Raw genomic sequence first — 25,527 nt, forward strand, 5'->3', positions numbered from 1 at the left:
GAGGAGCTAGTCCTCGGGCCTGCAACAAGGGAGGGGCTGAGGGAGAACCCAGCCACGTCCTGTCACCCGGGAAAGGCTGACAATTCAATGGATGGGTCGCCCTTTACCCATGCTCAGATCTGAACCCAATTTAAGAACAGGATGAATTCTATTAAGTGAGAGAATGAAGAACCCTGAATCCAAATTTCAAGCCCTGTCCCCATTCACAACTCTGGGCAGTAAGGTAAATGTGGAAGCAAACTTGGTACGTCTCAGGTGCTGCTCAAGCCACCCACCCAGCACTCCATCTTTCCAGAGCTCTACTGAGTGGGTCCAGGTGCCAAACACACACTCCTCCTGGGCTCTGAAGGAAACATACTGAGAGACCTATCTTAGGGTGGCGAGAGAGGGTACCTGGGAGAGGCTGCATTAAGCACTGGGGGGAAGGAGGATTATTACCAGGTGGAAATTAGCAGAAACTAGCGTTTATTAAACTAGCAGCTTTATTGCCCTTTACGGTCCCCATCTTCACTTGAGCAGGTTTTGAAGTGCTTGAGGGAGGAAAACCTGTAAGAAATGATGGAGATCAGGGAACAGGCCTTGAGAATCCCGGAGTGGGGTCACAGTGAGAGCCTGGTCAGCCTGGGAGACAGACACCACGAAGGTCAGGAGTGGCTCGGCCCCTGGCGTCTGTTCAGTACCGCTCAGGCCTCGCAGCTGCCGGGTGACCCGAGCCTCAGTTGCCAGCCACTCTGCTCCTGTGCCAGCACCAGCTCCACCGCCTTCCTTGATTTGCTGCAAGCGCCTTCGGGCACGCCGCCGCCCCTGCCACACTCGGTGGCACAAGGCGCAGCGCCAGCCCACTGAGGAGAGCAACGCCCCCTTCCCTGCCTCGGCCTGAGACCCTTCTTGGGCTGCCGCAGGTCCTCTGGGCCCCTGCTCAGCCAGCGCTGCGGGGCCTGACCGCCCCTCTTCTCCAGTGCCTAGATGCTTTCCGGTCATCGGGGCCAGCTCCCCTGGCTGCCCAGGGCTCCTCATGGCCCAGTCTTGCACTGACTCTCCAGCCTCTATCGCCATTTCTTCCACCCCATCTTCACTGTGGCCCCCTGCACGTCCCTGCTGTTCCTCCTGCCCCGCCTCACAGCTTTTCTGTCCGTCTAGTTTCAATCTTTTGCTTGTCCCTCCCTGGGAAGGCTCCCCAGTCCCACCTCCCTCTGACCGCAGTCTCTTGGTTCCCTGTTCTATATGGCACCCCAAAGCCTCCTGTAACACCTGGGCCAGGGCAGCAGTGAGCTGGGTGAAGGGAGCGGGGGGTAAGGGGATGGGTGTTGCAGACAGCAGGGAGCTAGGGGAGCTGGGCTGCAGAAGGGGAAGCAGCCCCCAGTCCCGACCCCGGGAGGAACGGCACTGGTACTGGAGGCTTCGGCAGTAACTGGCTGCCGCCTGGCAGCAGTTCTGTAGCCGCCCGACCACCCGGCTGGTCACGTTGGCTGCCACGTTGTGACTCAGGTCAAAGGGGTCCTGGAGATTCATGGGACCGAGGCGCAGACCCTCCCAGAGATTAGAGGGCAGGCCCCCTGCCACAGGCAGTGCCTGACCCTCCCGCAGGGACAGCAGTGAGCCACGAAGATCCCAACAAGAGACGCAGGAGAAGAACTGGGCCAGCAGGGAACCTGGAGGAACAGAAAACCCAGGGAAAAGGGGTCACCTGGAGGCCAGAAGTGAGATCAGCCCTGTGCCAGAGCCATTCCCTTAGCTGGACTTTCTTTTTCCCTCCCAAGTGGCTCAGAAGAGTGCCAGGGCCAGGCTCCTCTGATCCCTATAAACAGGAGGTCACACCTCTCTCCCGTGGCGCTCCCAGATACGCCCCTTCCCCTCGCCAGCAGCATGGCCTCGGGCAAGCCACTCAATTACTCCAAGGCATGGTTTCTTCATCTGTTAAGTAGCAATAACAATATTAGCTATCCCACGAGGTTGCTGTGTGCCAGTAACTGTGTCATTAGCACCATTTATTAGTCCTCTCCCAGGCTCCCCAAACTCACTCGGGGGCTCCTTATTGGTGCTGGGCTCCAGTCTCGAGGCATCCCTGGGAAAACTACAGTCCCAGCCATCAACCTCCACCTGTTCGCCCTCACCTATGAAAGTAAAAAAAGGTGAGGGTGAGCCTGGAAGCACGAAGATTAAGGGGGGGCGGGGGAGGGTGGATATGGGAGTGATAGCAGAGATCTCATTCCCAGGGAAGCTCAATATGTCTAAGTGAGATGAAGAAGAGAGATGAAGCTCACGAGACAGAGCGGGTGGAGGCCGGGCTACTGTACCTGCTTTCTGGGTGAGCTGGGACACAGTGGGCAACACAGGAGGGTCCCTGGTCTGAAGGAAATAGATCACGAGCAAGGTCAGGGCGTAGTTATTGAGAAGTGGGCCACTCCCTGGGTAAATAATCAATTAATTCCGGTTAGATTAGAGGCGGTTCTGATCCCCTCCTTGGCAGTTTTCGCAACCCTGGTTCCTGTACCTGCCACCTTCCTTCTCTCCCTGAGTCCCTGCCTCTGCCCCGACACGAACACAGCCCCAAGTCTGTCCTGATTCATTCTCACCTGACAGCCCTCGACCCTGAGCCCAGCAGCGCAGAGTGTACACAAGGGGCCGTACTCGCCCATCCAGCTCAGAGCAGAGGCTCAGGAAGCGGGAGTTATGCAGGGCCAGCCTGGGACAGAGGGGGGGACAAGGGTGTTAGGGCTCAGGAACCTATCACCCCCAGCTCTTATTCCAGGCTTGTGTAATGGGGGCCAGCTGGAAGAAGGCCAACAGAGGGTTTCCCGAGTTTTCTGACATGGTCTGGAGAGAGTATGTACAAAAGAACATCAAACGTGTCTGGGAAACACTACATCCTATAAATGTCTTAGTTACAGAGCATGTTATTGTAAGACTTATCAGAGCCTTTACTATGCAAAGAAAGATAGGAAGGGAGGGACAGGGAGGAAAGAGGAAGTGGGGGAGAGGGAGGGAAGGGAGAAACCTGCCTGTGTTTAACTCAGCATTTCCCAATGCTAAAACTTATTCAACCATGCAACTCTTTCCTAAATCCTTAAAAACAGTATCCCAAGAAACACACTTTCCAAACATTGAAATGAAAGCCAGACATGAGATGAGCATCAGAAAGACAGACAGGACCAAATAAGGACAACCAAAGGCTCAGCTGGTGCAGGGCACCCTCCTCAACCTCCCCAGAGTGCCCATCCGGCCTTCCCCGCCACCCCCCAAACAAAGGTACCGGTTACTGAGGGAGACGTCACCGTGGAGACCTGAAGGCCGATGGCAGAACTTGACCACAGGGCGTCGGGCAGATGGCACAGTTTGGACTCGGTACACTCCAGGGACACAGCGCCGAAGAATGGATCCCACCAGCTCCAGCATGGCTCCCCCTTCTGCTTTCTCCCCCTTCAGGGCCTCTGCCAGTTCCATGGCCTTCCCCAGGTCCCCCTCTCCCAGGTCCTCCTGCAGTGGCGAGGATGGAGGCAGGGACTGGGGAGAGGCGAGGGTCTCAGAGGCCAAAGCAGAGTCTGGAGTCCGGGGTGCCAGAGAGGAGGAAGGGACTTCACAGTCCAGGGCTTCCGAGTCTTGGGGAGAAGCTGGAGGCTGTGAGTCTGGAGGGGAGGCTGGGATGCAGGCCAGGGCTTGAGGATCCAGTGGGGATGCAAGGGCCGAGTCCAGGGATGGAGATTCTGCAGCCTTTGGGGCTGGCTGTGGATGGAAACGAGCTGAGTAACTGCCTCACCTGCAGTCCCCTAACCAGGGAACATTCCATCCCTAAGATATACCTATTACTGCTTATTATGTGCCAGGCTCTATTCTAAAGGCTTTATAAATATCAACTCATTTAACCTTCACAAGCTTTTTTTTTTTTTGCAGTACGTGGGCCTCTCATTGTTGTGGCCTCTTCCGTTGTGGAGCAAAGGCTCTGGACGCGCAGGCTCAGCGGCCATGGCCCACGGGCCCAGCCGCTCCGCGGCATGTGGGATCTTCCCGGACCGGGGCACGAACCCGTGTCCCCTGCATTGGCAGGCGGACTCTCAACCACTGCGCCACCAGTGAAGCCCTCACAAGCCTTTTTAAAAATTAACCTTTTAATGCCATAAAATAAACGGTCAGTATTTTAGAAAAACGTTATTGTCATGAAAAACAAAAAAAGGCAGAGGAACTGTTCCAGATTAAATAAGACTAAAAAGGGAATTCCCTGGTGGTCCAGTGGTTAGGAATCCAGTGCGTTTCCACTGCAGGGGGCACGGGTTCAATCCCTGGTGGGGGAACTAAGATCTGTAAGCTGTGAGGTGCAGCAAAAAAAAAAACCTTCTGTGGGTGAGAGGTATATGGGAACTCTGTACTTTCTGCTCAATTTTGTTATGAACCTAAAACAGCTCTAAAAAATAGTCTATTTAAAAAATAATGACCCTTTCCTATTCCCAAGGCAGGATCTGTACATTACATGTTAGAAAACACAGATAAGCAAAAACATAACCCATTATCTCCCCAAATAAGATATTATACATGCTATTTTGAAATCTGTTTTTTTCCCTGTTACAAATGCCATTTATCCCATGTTGATTCATCTTATCCTATCCAATATCCATACATATTCACATTTCTCCAATTATAATAACCCTTTCAGGCAGGTCCTATTACCCCCATTTTATAGATGAGGAATTAAGGCACGAGAGGTCAAGTGTTTGCCCAGACATGACCATTTCCACTGACTCTTCACAGCTGCCTCCATGGTCACATACCTGGGGCTCGTCCAAGTCCCCCAGATCCAGGAAGAGGTCAAGATCACAGCCATGGACGTCAAAGCTGTTTATGGAAGAGCCAAAAGGATGGACCACACAGCCTGGGTGCCAAGCAGAGAATAAAGGTCAAGAGACACTGCAGGGAGTAAGTGGTGGAAGAACAAAATGGGGCACAAAGATGGAAAAGCAGGCAAATGAACACCACTAGCTGAGGGAGGACTGGGGATGCAAACACAGGGGAGGAAGGACAGGGAGGGCTCAGACACAGTGAGGGAGGTGACGCACCAGGGAAGAACTCTGTGAAGACCTCCTGCACTAGGGCCACCACGAGGCTCCGAAGCTGCCGCTCAGCCTCAGACAGCTCCCTCAGCCCCACGAGCTTCGCCATTTGTGCCTCCACGTCCGGGGCCTCCGCTAGTGCTTTTGCCAGCTGGTGACTGTCGGGGGCCACTCCTTTGGGGGACTTGGAGGCTGGGCTCTGGAACTCTTTCTGCTCCCGTGGCCGGACCCTCAGGCGATGTCCTCCCAAGCTGTGCTGGGGCTGTGAGAGAACAGCTTCCCGGGCACCCACGTCCCCCATCTCCACAATGGCAAACACTCCCTGTCAAACCACAAGAGGGACAATGATGATGGTTTTAGAACCTAGAATCCAAACACATGGTCTGACAGTGGGTGAGAATCTTTAAAATGGGGACCACCATATAAATTGGGAAATTTGTTTGCTGTTTCCATAACATCAGAGAACATATTTATTTATTTATTTAGGCCACGCCTCGAGGCTTATGGGATCTTAGTTCCCCTACCAGGGATTGAACCCACGCCCTCGGCAGCGAAAGCGTGGAGTCCTAATCACTGGACCGCCAGGGAATTCCCACCAGGGAACATATTTAGAAAAGCAATTATCTCCTTCACTCAAATCGCATACATTTTATTCTCACCCAAGCCTGCCTCTGAAAAACCTCATTTTACCTATTTTATAAAACCCCCGTCTTCCCAATGACATTTCACTGGTAATACTGTGACTCACCCCCTAACTTTTCCTGCTTTAATTAGACTCTTTTAATATTAAGAATCCATGTAGGGTCTTCCCTGGTGGTGCAGTGGTTGGGAGTCCACCTGCCGATGCGGGGGACGCGGGTTCGTGCCCCGGTCCGGGAGGATCCCACATGCCACGGAGCGGCTGGGCCCGTGAGCCACGGCCGCTGGGCCTGCGCGTCCGGAGCCTGTGCTCCGCAGTGGGAGGGGCCGCAGCGGTTGAGAGGCCCGTGTACCACAAAAAAAAAAAAAAAAAAAAAAAAAGAATCCATGTAATGATCACTGTGTTAGGCATAAATATAAACATATAAACCCTATCTTCAACAAACTTACCAGCAATATGACAGCACTGCTGCTATGATTTGGTTGAGTTTAATGATATTCATTGGGTCATTTTTTTTTTTAAGGTAAAACGTTAGCAGGAGCAGAAAAAATATAACTGCTCTGGCAAAAGGCCATATTTTTTTATATTTTCTTCACTGGTAAAGCTAGAACCTCATCCTGCTTATACAAAGGTACTCTCTACAGTAATCAAGACAGTGTGGTACTAGTGACAGAACTTTAGCTAAACTCACTAAGAAAAAAAAGAGAGAAGCCTCTGATAAATAAAATCAGAAATGAAAGAGGAGAAATAATAACGGATACCACAGAAATACAAAGGGTAAGAGAATATTATGAATATGAAAAGCTATACACCAACAAACCTACAAAGGGACAACCTAGAAGAAAGGGACAAATTCTTAGAATCACACAACCTTCAAAGACTGAATCATGAAGAAATGGAAAACCTGAATAGACTGATCACGAGTAAGGAGAATGAAACAGTAATCAAAAAGTTTCCCAAAAAACAAAAGTCCAGGACCATCAAAGACTTAATACCTATCCTTCTCAAACTATTCCAAAATACTGAAGAGGAGGGAATGCTTCCTAACCTTTTTTTTTTTGGTGGGGGGGTACATGGGCCTCTCACTGTTGTGGCCTCTCCCGTCGTTGCGGAGCACAGGCTCCGGACGCACAGGCTCAGTGGCCATGGCTCACGGGCCCAGCCGCTCCACAGCATGTGGGATCTTCCCGGACCAGGGCACGAACCCATGTCCCCTGCATCGGCAGGCGGACTCTCAACCACTGCACCACCAGGAAAGCCCCCTAACTTATTTTTACAAGGCCAACATCACCGATACCAAAACCATACAAAGACAACACAAAAAAAGAAAACTACAGGCTAATATCTCTTGGGAACATAGATGCAAAAATGCTCAACAAAGTATTAGCAAATACAATACAATAATACCTTAAAAGGATCATACACACCATCAAGCGGGATGCAGGGATGGTTCAACAACCATGAATCAATCAACAAGACACATACTTTAACAAACTGAAGAATAAAAATAGGATCATCTCAGTAGATGTAGAAAAAGCATTTGACAAGATTCATTACCCATTTATGATAGAAACTCTCAATAAAATGGGTAGAGAAGGAATGCACCTCAATATAATAAAAGTCATATATGACAAACCCATAGCTAACATCATACTCAATGGTGAAAATCTGAAAGCTATCAGGAACAAGACAAGGATGCCCACTCTCACCACTCTTATTCAAAACAGTATTGAAGTCCTAGCCAGATCAATTAGACAAGAAAAAGAAATAAAAGGCATCAAATTGGGAAGGAGAAGCAAAACCATCACGATTTGCAGTTGACATGACTTTATATATAGAAAACCTTAAAGACTCTACCAAAACCCACTAGAAATAATAAATGAATACAGCAAAGTTGCAGGGTACAAAAATCTGTTCTCTTTCTATATGCTAACAATCAGCCAGCAGAAAGAAAAATTAAGAAAACTATTTACGATCACAACAGAAATAATAAAATACCTAGGAATAAACTTTAAGGAGGTGAAAGACATATACACTGAAAACTATAAGACATTGTTGAAAAAAACTGAAAAAGACACAAATAAATAGAAAAACATTCCATGTTCATGGATTGGAAGAATTAACATTGTCAAAATGTCCTAAGGCAATCTACAGATTCAATGCAATCCCTATCAAAATCCCAAGGAGGGCTTCCCTGGTGGTGCAGTGGTTGAGAGTCCACCTGCTGATGCAGGGGACATGGGTTCGTGCCCTGGTCCAGGAAGATCCCACATGCCGTGGAGCGGCTAGGCCCATGAGCCATGGCCGCTGAGCCTGCGCATCTGGAGCCTGTGCTCCGCAACGGGAGAGGCCACAACAGTGAGAGGCCTACGTACCTCAAAAAAAAAAAAAAAAAAAAAAATCCCAAGGACATTTTTCACAAAAACAGAACAAAAAATTCTAAAATTTATAGGAACCACAAAAGACCCCAAATAGCCAAAGCAATCCTGAGAAAAAAGAACAAAACTGGAGGTATCACACGCCCTGATTTCAAACTATATTACAAAATCATAATAAGCAAAACAGCATGGTACTGGCAGAAAAACAGACACACAGATCAATGGAACAGAACTGAGAGCCCAGAAATAAACCCACATGTATATGGACAATTAATTTACAACAAGGAGCAAAGAACATACAATGGAGTAAGAACAGTCTCCTCAATAAACAGAGTTCAGAAAACTTGACAGCCACATGCAAAAAATGAAACTAGATCACTATCTCACACCACACACAAAAATAAACTCAAAATAGATTAAAGACTTGAATGTAACACTTGAAACCATAAAACTCCTAGAAGAAAACACTGGCAGTAAGCTCTTTGATACTGTTCTTAATATCTTCCTAGATATGTCTCCTCAAGCAAGAGAAACAAAAGCAAAAATAAACAAATGGGACGACATCAAACTAAAAAGCTTCTGCACAACAAAGGAAACCATCAATAAAATAAAAAGACAACCCACCAAATGGGAGAAGATATTTGCAAATGATATATCTGATAATGGGCTGATATCCAAAATACATAAAGAACTTATACAACTCAACCAAAATTTTAAAAACAAAGAGACTGGACTTCCCTGGTGGCGCAGTGGTTAAGAATCCGCCTGTCAAGGCAGGGGACATGGATTTGAGCCCTGGTCCGGGAAGATCCCACATGCCGCAGAGCAACTAAGCCCGCGCGCCACAACTACTGAGCCTGTGTTCTAGAACCCGCGAGCCACAACTACTGAGCCCACGTGCCACAACTAATGAAGCCAGCGTGCCTAGAGCCCATGCTCCACAACAAGAGAAGCCACCGCAAGGGAGAGTAGCCCCCGCCTGCCACAACTAGAGAAAGCCCGTGCACAGCAATGAAGCCCCAACACAGCCAAAAAAAAAAAGATTAAAAAAAAAAAAAACTACAATGAGATATCACCTCATGCCTATTAGAATGGGTATTATCAAAAAGGCAAGAAATAAGTCTTGGTGAGGATGTGGAGAAAAGGGAACCCTCGTGCACTGTTGGGAATATAAAGCGGTTCAGCCGCTATGGAAAACAGTATGGAGATTCCTCAAAAAAATTAATACTAAAATTACCATTCAATCCAGCAATTCCACTCCTGGGTTATTATACAAAGAAAACGAAAACGCTAATTTGAAAAGATATATGAGGGCTTCCCTGGTGGCGCAGTGGTTGAGAGCCCGCCTGCCGATGCAGGGGACACGGGTTCATGCCCCGGTCTGGGAAGATCCCACGTGCCACGGAGCGGCTGGGCCCCGTGAGCCATGGCCTCTGAGCCTGCGTGTCCGGAGCCTGTGCTCCACAACGGGAGAGGCCACAACAGTGAGAGGCCCGTGTACAGGGAAAAAAAAAAAAAAGATATATGCACCCCTATGTTCACTGCGGCATTATTTACAATAGCCAAGGTATGGAAACAACCTAAGTGCCCCTGAATGGATGAATGGATAAAGAAGATGAGGTGTATATATACAATAGAATATTAGAGTATTACTCATCCTGCATGCATGCCACAACTAAGAAGTCCGCATGCTGCAACTAAAAGATCCCACGTGCCTCAACAAAGATCCTGCGTGCTGCAACTAAGACCCAGCGCAGCCAAAATAAATAAAGTTTTTAAAAAAATAAAGTACTATATGTACCATAAAAACATCTATTAAATAGATAAATAAATAAATAAATAAATGAACAAACCAAACAAAAACAAACACATAGATACAGAGAGGAGTAGTGATTATCAGAGGGGAAGAAGCAGAGCAAAATGCGTAAAGGGGATCAACTGTATGGTGATGGATGGAAACTAAATTTTTGGTGGTGACCATACTGTAGGGTATACAGAAATAGAAATATAATGTTGTACACATAAAATTTATATAATGTTACAAACCAATGTTACCTCAATTAAAAAAAAACTTTTTTTTTTGGCCATGCCGCACAGCTCACGGGATCTTAGTCCCCTGACTAGGGATTGAACCCAGGCCCTGACAGCCAAAGCGCTGAGTCCTAACCACGGTACCACCAGGAAGTTCCCAAACAATTTTTTAATTAAAAAAAAAAAAAAAAAAGACAGTGTGGTACTGGCATAGAGATAGACATTCACAACTTCCCTGGTGGTGCAGTGGTTAAGAATCCACCTGCCAAGGCAGGGGACACAGGTTCGAGCCCTGGTCCAGGAAGATCCCACATGCTGCAGTGCAACTATGCCCACGAGCCACAACTACTGAAGCCCACGCTCCCGAGCCCATGCTCTGCAACAAAGAGAAGCCACCGCAATGAGATGCCTGTGCACCACAACGAAGGGTTAGCCCCTGCTCGCCACAACTAGAGAAAGCCCGCATGCAGCAATGAAGACCCAACGCAGCCAAAAATTATTTTTTAAAAAAAGACAGACAGACATTCAGATGAAGAGAATGTAATTGAGACTCCAGAAATAAACTCGTACATCTATGACCAACTGATTTTCAACAAAGGTGTTAAGACCATTCAATGGGAAAAGAACAGTCTTCTCAACTGGGATAACTGGATAACCACATGTAAAAGAATGATGTTGGACCCCTACCTCACGCCATATACAAAAATTAACCAGAGGGATGGCTTCACCAGCACACAGGCCTGAATCACAATTGGAGAATGACAGATAATAGATTCACAGTTCCTTTTTGGGGTGATAAAAAACATTCTGGAATTAGATCATATGATGGTTGCAGAATCTTCCAAATATACTAACAAACAGTGAATTATATATCTTAATAATATATAATATCAATTGACAATACAAGGAGGGGAAAAAGAAAAGGGGGTCCCCCGTCTACCCTCACTTCTACCCTATGTCAAATAGCACAAAGAACCAAAGTGAAACTAAGGAGAAAGGCAGCCACTTGGGCCTGCCCAAGTGAATCTTCTGATTCTGAGGAATCACACAGCTCAACAGACTGCAGTGCAACACCAAGTTTGCAGCCGAAGCCCCAGCTAGCAATTAGGTGTCTCTTTGCTTGGCCTTGTCTGTGTGCACATATTTCTCTCAAGAACGGCACAAAAGGCATCAGGGAGGGTGGGATAAGCAGATTCAGAAGGATGTATCCCGGCCATTTTTCTCCTCTCAATACCAGCATCCCCAACTACAGCCACTATTTACTGAGGTCTTTATTTTTTTTTTGCAAGTTGTTTTTTTTTTTTTAGGCCGCGCTGTGTGGTATGCAAGATCTTAGTTCCACGACCAGGGACTGAACCCGTGCCCCCTGAGGGCTTATTATTAACCGAACAGTTCACGTAAGCTATCTCAAAGTCTCATAAGATTCCTACAACAAGGTATGTGTTATTATTCCCTTTTTACAAATTAAGCAGCTGAAACTCAGAGAGGTTAAGTAACTCGTGACTGCCTCCCAAGTAGGGACTCCCCCAAATCTCCAACTTCCCCAGTGATGATCTCAAGGAAATGTTGTGGAGATTAAATAAGATATACAGTACTTAGGGCTTCCCTGGTGGCGCAGTGGTTGAGAGTCCGCCTGCCGAAGCAGGGGACACGGGTTCGTGCCCCGGTCTGGGAAGATCCCACATGCCGCGGAGCGGCTGGGCCCGTGAGCCATGGCCGCTGGGCCTGCGCATCCAGAGCCTGTGCTCCGCAACAGGAGAGGCCACAACAGTGAGAGGCCCGCGTACCGGAAAAAAAAAAAAAAAAAAAGATATACGGTACTTAGCATATAATTGGTACATAATAATTGCTCCATAAAAATTTTAGTCATTATTGTTATAATTATTGATAGAAGCCTCAAAAACTTGAGGTTTAAATTCAGGAAAAGATCTTTCTTTACAATTGAAATAAATATGAACAAAAATGGTGGCATTGAGCTTTCTGAAGAGTTCACCTGGGACAGACACTGCCAATTGCCCACCCAATACCCACCCAATATACATTCTCCCAACTTCCTTACTAACAGAACCCTGCTTTTTGCTCAGAGGGGCAAAGTGCCCAGCTAAGAAAACTTCATTTCCCAGGCTTCCCTGTAGCTAGGAGTAACCAGGTAATAGACAGAGTTCTGGACAATGAAATATAAGGAGATGTCTGCTGAAGAGGCCTCTGAGAAATATTTTCCTGGGAAATAAAGAAAGCGGGGGAAGGGATCAGACTCAGATGACCCTAGCCTTTGATAGTCTGCCCTTCAACCTGCTGCTGCTTCTTGTCGGAAGATGTGGAACCAGCATAATCACAACTATGAAGTGAGAGCCATATGCCCATAATGACAGAGCAGGAAAACAGTAAAATCTTGGACGGCCCAGGTCTGGACTTCTTGTTATAAGAGAACAACTGAACCCTGTTTGTTTAAACCATTGTGAGTCGGTTGCTGAATGCAATTTCTAAGAAAAACAGACCCCACGGCGTGGTAAAAGAAGACCTGAGCTGCTAAGTAGATTTGGGATCATCTAAGCCCACAAAACCAGAGTGTAGCCTCAGAGCTACAATATGACCACGGAGCACATCACCACAACGGCAAACTTTTTCCAGGGGACTAGAGAGACTCTGACAAAAGGTCGGCATGGAAGCAAGACAAAAAGGACCACAAAGAACAAGTCTGTTTGTCTTGCATTGTCCAGACGACAGGGTATTCTGACCGGATGACCTCAGTACCTTTCAGCATAAGTTAATAAACTGCTAGCTGGTTTATCAACCAGTTTCTTGAAGGGTTAGGATAGATCTCCCAATGGTGTGGTCTTAAAGCACCCACTTCACTGTAGTAGTTACTCATTTAATTGTCTACTTCCTCCACTAGACTGTAAGGTCTGTGCAAGCAGGGACCATGACTAACCTATGCACTACTCAGAATGCAGTTCTAAGCAGTGCCTAGTACAAAGTTAGCAGCTAATAAATATTTGGCAAATAAAAGACTGACTGAATAAATAAATGACCAACAAGTTCCCCAGTGACTAATTCTGACGAACTGATAAAATCCAAGCAGGGGTGGGGGGGCGAGGGTGAGAGACTCACAAAGCTGGACTAGCCCAAGTACTGGAGTGTCCACCAAGGGCAAGCCACATTAGGAACCAGCAGAAACAGGCTGCTGGTCTCCCGCCCCATTTCTTTTGGTGTGCAGGACACCTGACTCATTCTTTACCCCCAGAGCCACTCACTCTACCTTGTCCTTGTCCATGACAACACTGGCCACAGGTCCAAATGCCTGGAAGTACTCAGAGAGCTGAGCAGAACCCACATCCCGGGGAAAGCCACTGACAAACACGCTTCGAAGTCCCTGGGCCTTTCGAGCAGCTCGTAGTTCTACCAGGTGCCGGTGCTTTCGGCCTCCCAGGTGGGCCTCTAGGCTGGGTCCTGCAAAGACAAAGGTGAGGACAAAAACATCCGAATTGCTCTTCAGTGTACCTACCCCGACTTTTTTCTCGGCATACCTAGATCCTACTGATTCTTCCAAGCCATAGAAAATGTGGCATTTGAATGACAAAGTCCTGGCTCCTTGCAGCTTCCTCTCTCGTCCATTTGTCTATATAAAGCATTTTAAGTGGTTCCCAGGAGAACTGGCTGTACACAAGTATTTCTTTTTTTTTTTTCAATTTCTTTTTTTTTTTTTTTTTTGGCTGCATTGGGTCTTCGTTGCAGTGTGAGGGCTTCTCATTGCAGTGGCTTCTCTTGTTGTGGAGCGCGGGCTCTAGGCACACGGGTTTCAGTAGTTGTGGCACATGGGTTCAGTAGCTGTGGCTCGCAGGCTCTAGAGTGCAGGCTCAGTAGTTGTGGTGCACGGGCTTAGTTGCTCTACATCGTGTGGGATCTTCCCGGACCAGGGCTGGAACCTGTGTCCCCTGCATTGGCAGGCGGATTCTTAACCAGTGCGCCACCGGGGAAGCCCCACAAGTATTTCTTAAACCATCTACAAGTGCTAGGTAGAGCAACACCTGCACACTGTAAAGAAATTAACAGGTAACTTATCTAGGTCATTTATAGAAGAACTAAATAAATCAGGACCCTAGACTATTTATCATTTCTGGGTATATTATAGAGATTACAAGTGCAGGATCAGAAGTCACACTACCCAGAATCAAATCCCAGCTCTGTCAAGCTGTGCGAAATCTTGGGCAACTTACTTAACCTCGCTGTTCATGTCTCCTCAGGTATAAAATGGAGATAATAATAGTACCTACCACATTGATATTATTCATATATAGCACTTGCCTGAGAGTCTGGTACATGGTGAATGCGGGAAAACTTAGCTGATTTTTAAATTTTTATTACATTTTGAGTCAGCTGCTTGATGTCACCAGTGTATATGTGGGGCCAGAGAAGACTATCCTGGATTTCTGGCTTGCCCTACTGGACAAGTGGTAGTGCCATTCACAAAGGAAAAGAATGAAAGATCATGTTTAGGGGAGATTATGATTCCAGACTTCAAAAGTGGAATATGAGGTTTCATTGAGCTTCTCACGCTGTCATAAAAGGACCTTGTCTCCTTTTCCAAACCCACGTTCCAAACATGCATACCATACTACTTCACCCATCTCTGCCTTTGGGAAGCTCCTCTGTAGGGCTTCCCTCACTTAATTACTACCTTCTCTGTGACCGGGCAGCTTTCCAAACACATCTATAAGGTACTGAAATTGTTTCCATCTCTAGGTGGTGAGCTCCTTCATCTCTAAATCCCCTCTCCCCGCTCTAGAACCCAGCGGAGTAGCAGGCACAAAGGGAATATCCAATAGATGACGGTTAAAGAGGAAATAAAATAACGAAACTTCTGTCGTCGAGATTTCAGATACTGGGAAGCTGGGGTGTAAGATGGTGGGACTCTCCCCCGCTCTGTAATCCCTTCGGACAGCGGAGAGAAAACGGAGGTGAGACCCTACCAACCGACTTGGCAAGAACTATGACCTATAACCCTAACTTTCGCTAGGACCCAAAGACGAAAGCCCATAAACACCCCCCTCACTAGCCACCGCTTACGGTTGGCCGTAGTGACGTGGCAGAGGCAGCAGCGGAAACCCCCGCGAGGCAGCGGTTCGACATCCGAATCCACCGCAGCCATCACAACTGTCCGGTACTAACAAAATGCAACCACTTCGGCCACGACCGGAACTCACTTCTACAAATTGCACCATGCTGGGAAGCAACTTCCGCCCGTCCGATAGGAAGTGACGTAGCCGTCGCCCAATCGCGCGGTACACTCCTCCGAAAACCGAGCTCTTTTCGCTCAAGGTTCCGTTTCCAGCCCGACTTAAGCCTCTACCAGCTTTAGGAATACCATCTACGATGCTTATCTGCATGCGGTAAGCCAATTGGCGTGCTCTGAGCTGTTCAGACGTTGATTGGCCCAAAGGTCATGAATATTCATAAGGCAGCCACAGCGTGTGCCGGGTTTCTTGCCGGGCCCGCTGCTTGACGGCAGGCGGTTTCCCTGCTGGGTGGTCGAGAGCAGGCTGTGTCCTCCTTCAAGGGGCAGTAGAGACTGTATCCTCAACCCCATATTTACCTAGTGAATAAAGGCGGATCCTCCACAAAGCCCGCACTGTCCCTAGACTCCCAACCTCCTCAGGGCTGTTACCCTCTCCCTCTGCCGTCGGTCCTCTCCCAGAATGGGAGTTCTGCAACCTCTCCCTAACCCTGGTTGGGGAGCTCTGCCCCCACCGGGCACCTTCCGCACTCCACGGGCTACAGCCAGATCGCCTCTCTTCCGCGTAAGCGGGCTGCGTGGAGTGCACCCACCAGGAGCCAAAGCCACCGGCCCACTTAAAGGCATTTAGCAGAACCTGCTATGGTGGCAGCTGAGTGAAGACACTGGAGGGTGCTGCTTCCCCCTAGAATATTATAGTGGTCAGTTCCTCCCTACACTACCAAGGTGTTGGCTCAGGCCAGGGAGGGAGGAAGAGAGCTAGGGAGGCCCCAGGGACAAGGACCATGAGATGGAGGGGCCTATCAGCTGGGCTAAGCAGCTCCTGCTGTGTTTGATCAACCCACAGCTTTCCACAGCTTCCGGCTGTGGAAAGAGCAGCGGACCTGAGGCAGACATCTCAGGATCTAACCTTGAGCAAGTCACAACTGCTGAGGCTTTTCCCCATCTCTAAAGAAAGTGCTCAAGGAGCACACAGTAGGCGTAACTTCTCGTTCTCTCTCCTAAGGTGCTCCTCTTGTTGGGACCAGCTCAAATGTCTAATCTGTCTCCCAAACTTAAAAAGGGAGGAAACAGCACTAGAGTGGGCCCCAATATCAAGGCAGTCGCTGAGGCTGCCCTTGGGGATCCTTGAAGCAGCAGTCTGTGCAAATACACCACAGACCTAGGTGATATGATCCTACAGTACACCCCAAAGTGGGCTACATCCTGCTCTGGCCTCTAACAACTCCCAGAATCCTCTAAGTAAAAAGGAGAGGGGAAGGCTTCCCTGGTGGCGCAGTGGTTGAGAGTCCGCCTGCCAATGCAGGGGACGCAGGTTCGTGCCCCGGTCTGGGAAGATCCCACATGCCGCAGAGCGGCTGGGCCCGTGAGCCACGGCCGCTGAGCCTGCGCGTCCGGAGCCTGTGCTCCGCAAGGGGAGAGGCCACAACAGTGAGAGGCCCGCGTATCGCAAAAAAAAAAAAAAAGGAAAGGGGATTAAGAGTTAGGAAATAAAGAAGCACCTTCACACTCACACACACTCACACACACACACACGCATGCACACGGCAGAGAATAGCTGAGCCAGGAGGAGCTGAAGAAAACAGCTTTTTATTTGTTACTATAAGAACCAATTACAGAATCCGAGGTTAAAAAAACAGACAAAAGGTCTTTATTTCTGAGAACTGGCGTACAAAAGGCAGAGGGGACAAGGGGAGGGAAGGAAAGAGCGAGCATAGGCTGGGGTTATGGGACCTCAAACTCCAATTAGGAAAGTCCGGACACCGGACAGGAAGAGAAACCCTCAATTAGGAGAAAAAAAAAAAAAAAAAAAGACATGGCAGTCATGGCAGTGCACGCCCCCCACCCCCAACCAGATACCACCACCTGATATCTGTTTACTCTTCCCCTCCCCCATCCCCTTTCACAAAGGGAGGCAAAATTTTTTAAAAATTTAAAAACCCTCCCCCCAAAACTGTCCAAGACAACTGTGGGTCCTACCCCCCAAAACAGGCTAGGTTCCCACAATGGACCAGTTCCTGCAGTCTGCCCTCCACCACCAGGCACAGAGAAGCACTGGAAGGGGACAAGCCTCCAAGTGCTAACACCAGAGGGCGTCCAACCCCTCCAAGGACACGCTCACTTGCTCCCTCCCTCCTTCACTCCTCATTCCCTTTGATACTAAAGGGAAGGGAGGCTAGGTGCCCTGTGCACCCACCCTCTAGCTTTCAGCCCACCTCCCTTCCCCACAGATGCTCAATCTTCCAGGACAATGGGCTCACTGGTGCTGGCAGGATGTGAGGATGGAGGAAGAGGGACTGGGGGCCGCACTGCAATCAGTGGTGGCTTCACCTTCAGGGGCAAGTTGGGCCGGCGGGCAGCTCGCCGCATTTCCAGGTGGGTCAGAGCCTTCCGCAGGGCTCTGGCCAAGAAGAGAAGGGGGCAATAAAAAAGGCAAAGACCTTCAAGATGAAACCCCACATTCCACTACAATTCCACCTTCCAGCCCATTCCTTCCTAACATCCCCACCCACCCTGCACCCAGTCTTCGTGGAGCTGGTCTTGCTCAGATACTCCTTCCTACTTCCTTTCCCATATCCACCAATCTAGGTTGTCAACCTCTCAGCCCCTCCCATGGAGGGCTCCCTACCTGGTATCTTTTGTGGCCACAAACACCACAGGATTGGGTGCATCAGCTGGGTTTAGTTTCTGACGCTTGGCTGCTGGCTGTGAGCTTGAGCGAATCCCTGAGGCCAGAGGCCTTCCATTGGCAGAGAAGGGGACTCCTGCCATCTGGAAAAGAATGGGGCAGCACAATGAGAGAGGAGACTCTCAGACACCTATCAGATACAAAAGCCCACCCAACTCGGCCCACTCCAGTCTGTCAACTCACAGTCTCATAGGCCCGTTTCACCATGATGCCCCCCAGTCCCCGGTTCTGGGTCAGCTGGTTTCTGTTGATCGGCGTCTTGGTACCCCGAGGTGTTTTTGGTTTCAGAGGTGCCTGGGCCACTGTCAGGGAAAAAAAAGAAAGGAAACCTTAGAGGACGTTCACACTTCCTCTTCTGTATGCATCCCCAAAAGCAGTGACGGGGGAGGGGTCTGGAGAGTAATCACCAGTATTTCAAAAGTCACACATGAGTATGATCTTATCAATCAATATATAGTTATACTGGATAGCATGTGAAAAGTAACATTTTTAACCTACAAAAGTACAGTCTGTTAGACTAAACCTTTTTGGACTCAGTGGGAAAGAAAAAAGCAGGGGAAGAGAAGGATCTTGATGATAAAAGGACCGGGAGCCAGACACCACCCTAAAGGTTCCCCATCCTATACCCACCCTTACCCAGATCTTTGACAATAGTTGCCAGGGGGAGCCGCACCAAAGGGTGAATCTTCAGTGGAGTCTTGGCGGCCTTAGGGAGTCGAATGGAGCCTGGAGAACAAAGATGAACGCTTTTGAAGGCGCTTCACTATTCAGGCCTCCTCTGGGGCCAGGAACCATGCCTAACCTCGTAACAAATCCTTGTGGCCTACTATCCCTACTACTGTCCTTAAACACCCAGAGAAACACTGGTCTCTGGCCAGAGCAACCCCGAACCTGCCACCAGCCCCAGCACTCCTGCCCTTACACTCTGCCTTGATGGCATTGGCATTGATGGGGGCATAAGGTCGTCGGGCAGCCCTCCTCGGTTGTAACAGGTCCCTGCACATGCGTCTGGCAAGACGGGTCAGCTTCGTGGTCTGCAGCAGGAATGTTTGCCTGTTCTTAGCCAGCAGCTTGGCCCGGTTGGCGCTGGTCGTATAGGGGGAGAGACTTTGGGCTTCGGGTCTGGATAAATGACCCCTCGAGTGTGGCTCCTGGAAGAAGGACATAGGAAAAGGGGAGAACACAGTCAGTCGCCAAGGCTCCCTTCTTCCATTCTTGATGGAGGGTCTTTTATTCCTGCCTGATCTCTTTGCTGCCATCCTGACCTGCCTGGCTCCCCAACCACTGTCCAGTACCACCCCACCCCCACCCCAGTCAAGCCATAACCTTACTGGAGCTGGGTGTTCTGGCCTTCACTTAAAGCTCACACCAATTAGCTTACTGCTCTCCCCAACCTGTCCCTCATCGTCCATCCTTACTGTGGTGCCCCGAGCAGCCCCCTCAAGCTGGGTTGGGGTCTTCAGTCCCCCGTACTTCTTCCAGTAGATCCAACAGGAAGCACAGAGGCGGCACTGCATGTTGGGTGGGCCCCAGGCATACCACTGGGCAGACTGTGTGGCTGCAGGAACATGGAGAGGAGGGAATGGTCCGGAGGCTACCTGAGCCTCTCAGGTTGCTGGGCCAGAGCAAACGCCCGGCTCACCCCCTGCATCCCTATCCCTTCCTGGAACTCACTGTGGCAACTCTCACAAGTCAGGCCCTTCTGGAATCCAGCCCCATTCATGCCAGGTTTTGAGCCCACAGAGATGATCTGGTTAGGGTTTGGTTTGGTGCTAATGGAGGAGAAACCAGGAACTGGTCAAGGAAAAGAATCCACTTCCACTTTGTCTCTGTAATTTGACAGCGTCTCCGACCCACCCCCCAACCACTTAGGAAAGCACAGGTTAGGGGCTGAGAAGGGAAACATGCCTGTCTCCCCTATCCGTCGCACTTACTAGGTGGGGATGTAGACTTGTTTTAGTTTGCTGTCTGCTTCAGCAGCTTTCAATCTTTTCTGCAGGAAGGAGAAAAAGTAAAAAGGATCAGAGCATCTCAGCAGGGAGGATGTCACCAACTTCAAAGGCAGAGGTGAGCAGGAGGCCTCTGGTCCAGCCTCCCCAGCCCAGACCTCACCTGCTGAATGTATCGGTCTGTGGTTTTCCACATGTAATAAAATTGAACTATGCTGGCCAGTGACTTCCAGGGTAGCTGAGGAGGCACAAGGAAGAAGGATGAGCTGCTATCTGGCCCCTGGTCCTGGTTCCCTCACCTGTCACCTCTTCCACCTCTCCTCCTAGTCCCATCCACTTACAAAGTCCTGGCGAATATCATTGAAATCCTTCCCGTACTTCTCCAGGGCCTCCTCAAATAGCATGGCCTCTGAGGCTGACCATTCCTCCATCTCATCCCGACACAGCACCGGGCCCCCTTGGGGCACCAGGGTCGACATGGCCTTAGCCAGGTCGTAGCCGTTCCTTTGCAATGTATCCATGGCGTGAAACTACAGGAAAGGTGGGAAACAATGCTGATGACCTGAAACCCTCAGCACCACTCCTCTGTTGCTCTTTAAATACTCCCACTCCCTCAGAGATACCCTCCTCCCTGCAGAGTCCCAAGGCTCTGCAGGTCCCCACAAAGCCCAGCCTACCCAACTACCCACCAACTTCTTGCTCACCAGGGTGATATCTCGGGAAGCGGCGGCGGCACTCATGTGCAAGCTTGGCTGCCGAATGGAGCTGCTGCAATCTAGGGCTCTCGCGAAGGTCCCCACAGCTCTAAGGGAGAGAGTGAGGAGTCAGGGAAAGCAGAAAGCGCAAGTGGGCTGAGGAACCAAGCCAGATGAGAAAAAAGGACAACACCCAGGCCAAAAATAAATAAAGTCCATCTCTACGAACATGAATCAGAACTATGTCCACACCACCCCCAGCCCATCTGCCCCATCCACCCACCCCTCACCGGGCCACCACGAGAAACTGATCAATCTGCCGGTCTGTGAGAGGGTTGTCTGGATCCCAGACTTTCATCTCCATCTTCTGTTGGTTCCGATTATCAGATTCTCCTGGGGAATGGGGAAATGGTATCATCGGGGAGGATAACAGATGTCTTGACAAAGTAACACCTCGTCTCCTCCTTGGATTCTGTCAGCCACCTCAACTCTCAGACTTCTCTTCCCAATGTGCCCATTTGCCCCTTTCCGGTTCCTAAGGTCCCATTCTGCTACGTTCACAACACAGAGCCAGGCAGACTGTGCACCACACAACGCCAGGGCACACCATTCAGAGACTCTGATGTTACACAACCCCGTAGCCATAATACACTGTCTCCTGCTGCATACCCTCTGCCAGGCGATCTGGGATCTCAGCTTGGTATTTGCAACCAACTCGAATCTCCCCCTGATCAGCTAGAAGTGTCTTCTGCACAGGATCAAACACCAGTGAGTAAAAAAAGCAGTCCTGGAGATGGAAAGAGAGAAGGTAAGCAGGGCAGCAGTCCTCATAGGCAGGGGGCAGTGGGGTGTATCCAGAGTTCCCAAGACAGGCAGCCCGTCAACCCGTACCTCATCCCAGTCAGACTTTCTTCTTGCCTTTCGGGGCAATACCTACTTCCCTCCCTCTTCTCCCGACACCTCTTTCTCACCTCCTTTTCCAGGTACTGGCTCAAGATATCTGTCTCATTCAAGAGGGTCACACTGCATTTCCCCCTACAGGAGAGAGGTCAGAAAACCCTGGGTGAGTTCCTCATTTCCTCTGTACAGCAGCTCCAATACACTAGTCCCTCCTTTCCACCTTCTAAATAAGTGCATGCAGGCCACAGTGGCCCCGATTGTCCCATACCTTATGTGGGTGGCTGGTAACGATTCGAATTGCCGAGAAAGAAAAAGCTCCCGGTGCTTCAGTTGATGCCGCTGCTGTTCCGACACCCCTGGCTGCTTTGATTCCTCCTCAAACTCCCCTGGGAGATTTAGGAGGAAGACGCGGAGTCAGAAACTAATTCAGAAAGAAGCCACCTTAGAAGCTCTAACCCAGGGAAAATATTTCCTGTCTCACTTGTTCTTCTCACATTCCCTAGGTACCTGCCTCTCACACCACCAGCTTCCCTCTTAGCTTCCCCACCCCCACCCCCACCCCCTTACTCCCAACTCTCCATCACTCTCTAGGGAAGAGCTGCTGAGAGTGCAAAGACTGCCACAGAAATACATCACAGACCCAGGTGCCACGGCTCAGACACCACTCATACAGCACAAATCTGCTCACGAGACCCAGCAAGAAGATCCCACCTGTCTCTTGCGAAACTAGCCTGGGGTCCAGAAATCCAAATTAAATAAACGAGTAAAAGCCCCACACAGGAGTGTGTTTACCAGTTCCTCTTTGCAAATTTCAGGAGACTTTGCTCTTAAATGTCACGTGCGACCCTAACTATCCCTTGTTTTCTACTTGGCTAACAATCGTTTGTTGTGGGGCTTTCAAGGACAGTACCTCTCAAGCCAGTGCCAACACCTTCCTCCCCAAGGAGCTGCAACTTGCCCTGAAACCTTGGTGGAAAGGGTTAATTTGGCTGGGTGCCAACCGAACAGGGAGGGGGCAAAGGAGCCACAGTCCCAGGCTCATTGGTACATTGTTCCCAGCCTCAGGGAGAAAGGGGGGTGTGCGGTAGGCTCCACCCCCTCGCCTGTGTGCTCCGGAAACCCTGCCCTAAGGCAAGGGGGACCACACCCCCCACACCCTTTCTGATTGGACAAGGCCAAGGTCAGCCCCTGCCAGAAGGGACTGGAAACCCCAAAGGGCCGGAGAACTTGGTAGGCCCAGGTCCTCATTAACCCCTTCATGTCCAAGGCCCAAAAATGCCTAAACTGAGAAAAATAATTTAGGAAAAACAAGAGGAAGGGAAAAGAAAGCCAAAGCAGAAAAAAGAAACAGAAACTAAGGGAAATGGAAGAACATGTATCTGAAAAGATGATGAAAGCATAAAGAGACGTAGGATAGCGCAAAAAGAAAAAGGAAAGATGTAAAGTGGAGTAAAGGGGAAGTCAGGATAGGTGAGAAAGAGGAAAAGTGCAAGAAAACTCCTGGCTTCCTATTTATTCCCTCCCACCCATGTATCCTTACCACCTCATGACCACAAAAAAAAAAAAAAAAAAAACCTGCTTCCCTGTTACACAGGCTTCTAAGTACGATCTCTTCCTCTTCACCTGACCTTCACAGTCACCACCCATTGTCCCAACATAACCAAAACTGTCCCCCAAGAGTCCTGCTTCTCTAAAGCTCCTCCTCATCCCCTATTTAAATACTATCATCTCGTAAATACACGCTCACACACAAGCCAAATTCTGGCTTTCCTTATCATGGCCTCTCCACCCTGCTTCCAACCCAACGTGTAAAAACAGGCCTCCCTCTGCAGACCAGGCATTTACCACCCCCAAACTCACACCCCTGCCTTGGGCATGCTACCAAGAGAAACACCTGCAGAGACATGCGCAGGCTTCAGATCATGGGCAGGGGGAGACGGGGGGCCGGGGGTGGGGTACAAAGACACTTACTGGCATTACTATCAGCCAGGCTGTTGAGGCTACTAGAAATGTCCCTTCGCCGGAAAAGGCACACAACCTTTGCCTCCACATTTCCATTTGCAGTCTAAGGAGAGAAAAAATGGTGGTGAAAAGTAGTCATTTGAAAGTGGAAATGCATAAAGAGACTAACAACAGTGAGCAAGTCTAAAGGATGTAAGAAAAGCCCAAGAAATTATGAATCAAGAGATTTACATTTAAGGACAGACTTCCAAATCCCTTTCCTTGGCCCCCAAGAAACAGAATAGCAAAGTTCCCACTAAGCTCTCAATAGCCTTTCCTGAATGTGTGGAATGAATGAATAAATGAATGAATGAATATGAATGGGTACTTAGGATAGGGTTTGTGTTTTCTCTCTCCCTCTCTCCCTCTCTCTCTCTCTCTCTCTCTCTCTCTCTCTCTCTCTCTCTCTCTCTCTCATTCACCTGAAGTTAGAGACCTCAGAAGAAAGAGGAGGTTGCGGGGGGGCGGGGGGTTGGTGGCGAGGTGGCGGGACTCTGCTCCACTCACCTTGTTGAGCTCTTCAATCCTTCTAACCAGGTAAGGATTGCTGGAGGAGTTCTCAAAATAGACGTAATCTGTAGGAGGGGGTGGGGAAGAACCGGCAAGATCAGAGGAGTAGATGGGAGAGCCGAGCACCAGGGTGGGAGGAGCGAAAGCAGGCCCGAGTAGACCAAAAGGAGATAAGGGTCGAGGTAGAGAGGACGCTTAAATGTGGAAGTGGAGAAACTAACAGAAAATAAGGAAAGGATGCCCCACTCTCCACCCCTTATCACTTAGTTCTAAAATCAGATCCTTCACTCAAAAGTGAGCCTTCAGGGGGAGACAAGAAGCAGGGGGTTCCCCAGCAGTCCCCACCACTCAGCGACGGAGTTGCATCCCAGTCTGGGCCAAGCGACTAATTGTTCACTCCTGCGCAGGGCCCCCACCTTTGCGAACCGAGGCGCACAATAACGCCTGGGAAGAGGAAACCTCCCAACGGCTCCCCCGCAGGTGGCAAAGCGGTCGCCCCGGCCCTCCGCGTCCCCTGCCTGCCCTGTCAATTCCTTCAGAACCACTTTCCCAAGCCCACTCCGCGACACCGGCGACCCCAGACTCAGCCCCGCGAGTGCCGTCGGGCCGCCCGAAGCCTCTCCGGGAGTCTCGGTGCTCAGTCGAGTCGCGATCCCCGCGCCCTCCCTCCCCTCCCTCCCGGTTCCGGTTCCGGTCCGCGTTCTGGACCATGCCGCCCCAAACGCGGCTCCCCGCGCCACTGGGTGCCAAGCCTCTCCGATCCTGGCCCCCAGCCTCTCCCGCCCCGGGCCCCGCAGCCCCTACGCCCGGTACTTACCCCCCACTCGGTACATGTTGGCCGCCATGGCCGTTCCCGCCGCCGCCTCCGGCCGCACAAAGGGGTCCGGGAGGCTCACTGGGGCAGGGCTCGAAGCGAAGCCCGGAGCGCGGGGCTGGTGCTTCACAGAAGTCTCAGGCGGGCCCGCGCAGCCGGCACCTCCGCCGCCTCAGCCGTCGCGGTTCATCCCGGCCCGCGCTGTCGTCGCCGCCTCTACCGCCTCTAGCCCGGGACGCCGAGGCCGGCGCCGGCCCGCTCGGCTTCTTCCGGAAGGAGCTCGGCTCCCGCCGGACCGGATCCAGGCTGCTGCTCCCCCCGCGCTCGCCGAGCCCCGCCAGACGTTGGACTCGGAGGGCCGCCGCGAAGGCTTGCCCTGCCCGCCTCGGGGTTCGCCTCCTTCCGGAACACCTTCGGCTGATCCGCAGAACAAGGCCCAGCGCTCGGCTCCGGTCGGAGAACTAGACCTCAAAGCTCGGCTACTTCCGGAAGAAGTTCGGCTCCCCCCGGCCAACCGCGGCCCGGCGCTCGGTTATTTCCGTTGCGGCTCGGCCCCTCCCCCGAGGGCGGGGAGAGAAGTTGGGCTTAACTCTTTCCTCGCCCCGGAGTGCTGCAGCTCCGCATGCGGCCGCGAAAGACTCGAAG

General features: G+C 50.3%; 2 protein-coding genes and 1 long non-coding RNA gene across 4 annotated transcripts; 1 reads left to right on the plus strand and 2 right to left on the minus strand.

Annotated features, from left to right (window-relative positions):
• Positions 1–457: 457 nt before the first annotated feature.
• On the minus strand, positions 458–15,273 carry TUT1 (terminal uridylyl transferase 1, U6 snRNA-specific). Of its 2 annotated transcripts, XM_060019040.1 has the most exons (10): positions 15,159–15,264; positions 13,619–14,126; positions 13,351–13,541; positions 5,049–5,364; positions 4,764–4,864; positions 3,254–3,723; positions 2,577–2,686; positions 2,298–2,408; positions 2,022–2,114; positions 458–1,652 (listed from the first exon to the last, which is right to left on the minus strand). In XM_060019040.1, the coding sequence occupies exons 3-10, from the start codon at positions 13,363–13,365 to the stop codon at positions 508–510; spliced, it is 2,361 nt and encodes a 786-aa protein (XP_059875023.1). In that variant the 5' UTR covers positions 13,366–13,541; positions 13,619–14,126; positions 15,159–15,264; the 3' UTR covers positions 458–507. The 2 variants fall into 2 exon arrangements, with proteins under 2 accessions (XP_059875023.1, XP_059875022.1); XM_060019039.1 differs by lacking the exon at positions 13,619–14,126 and having other exon boundaries at positions 15,159–15,273.
• Positions 15,274–16,642: 1,369 nt separating this feature from the next.
• Positions 16,643–25,519, minus strand: MTA2 (metastasis associated 1 family member 2). Its single transcript, XM_060019041.1, has 18 exons — positions 24,886–25,519; positions 24,066–24,133; positions 23,529–23,622; positions 21,826–21,943; positions 21,629–21,692; positions 21,327–21,444; positions 20,948–21,050; positions 20,667–20,766; positions 20,304–20,492; positions 20,126–20,200; positions 19,948–20,006; positions 19,688–19,785; positions 19,432–19,571; positions 18,936–19,164; positions 18,650–18,739; positions 18,197–18,315; positions 17,954–18,096; positions 16,643–17,725 (listed from the first exon to the last, which is right to left on the minus strand). The coding sequence occupies exons 1-18, from the start codon at positions 24,911–24,913 to the stop codon at positions 17,560–17,562; spliced, it is 2,001 nt and encodes a 666-aa protein (XP_059875024.1). The 5' UTR covers positions 24,914–25,519; the 3' UTR covers positions 16,643–17,559.
• Positions 20,026–22,321, plus strand: LOC132429986 (uncharacterized). The gene is made up of 3 exons (XR_009520416.1): positions 20,026–20,080; positions 21,641–21,720; positions 22,149–22,321. It is a non-coding gene; the product is annotated as an uncharacterized lncRNA (long non-coding RNA).
• Positions 25,520–25,527: the final 8 nt, after the last annotated feature.

Source organism: Delphinus delphis, chromosome 8 (genome assembly GCF_949987515.2).
Source record: "Delphinus delphis chromosome 8, mDelDel1.2, whole genome shotgun sequence".
Taxonomy (NCBI): Eukaryota; Metazoa; Chordata; class Mammalia; order Artiodactyla; family Delphinidae; genus Delphinus; species Delphinus delphis.

Excerpts from the sequence above, each read along its gene's own strand:
- TUT1 (XM_060019039.1), bottom strand. The coding sequence starts at position 15,240 with ATGGCTGCGGTGGATTCGGATGTCGAACCGCTGCCTCGCGGGGGTTTC. Across the intron at positions 5,365-13,350 it reads TTGTCATGGACAAGGACAAG|GGAGTGTTTGCCATTGTGGA; the intron begins GTAGAGTGAGTG and ends GTGGTTTGACAG. Across the intron at positions 1,653-2,021 it reads CACCAATAAGGAGCCCCCGA|GTTCCCTGCTGGCCCAGTTC; the intron begins GTGAGTTTGGGG and ends CTGTTCCTCCAG.
- MTA2 (XM_060019041.1), bottom strand. The coding sequence starts at position 24,913 with ATGGCGGCCAACATGTACCGAGTGGGGG. Across the intron at positions 21,944-23,528 it reads CCTGGCTGATAGTAATGCCA|GGGAGTTTGAGGAGGAATCA; the intron begins GTAAGTGTCTTT and ends TAAATCTCCCAG. Across the intron at positions 21,445-21,628 it reads GCCAGTACCTGGAAAAGGAG|GACTGCTTTTTTTACTCACT; the intron begins GTGAGAAAGAGG and ends TTCCATCTCCAG.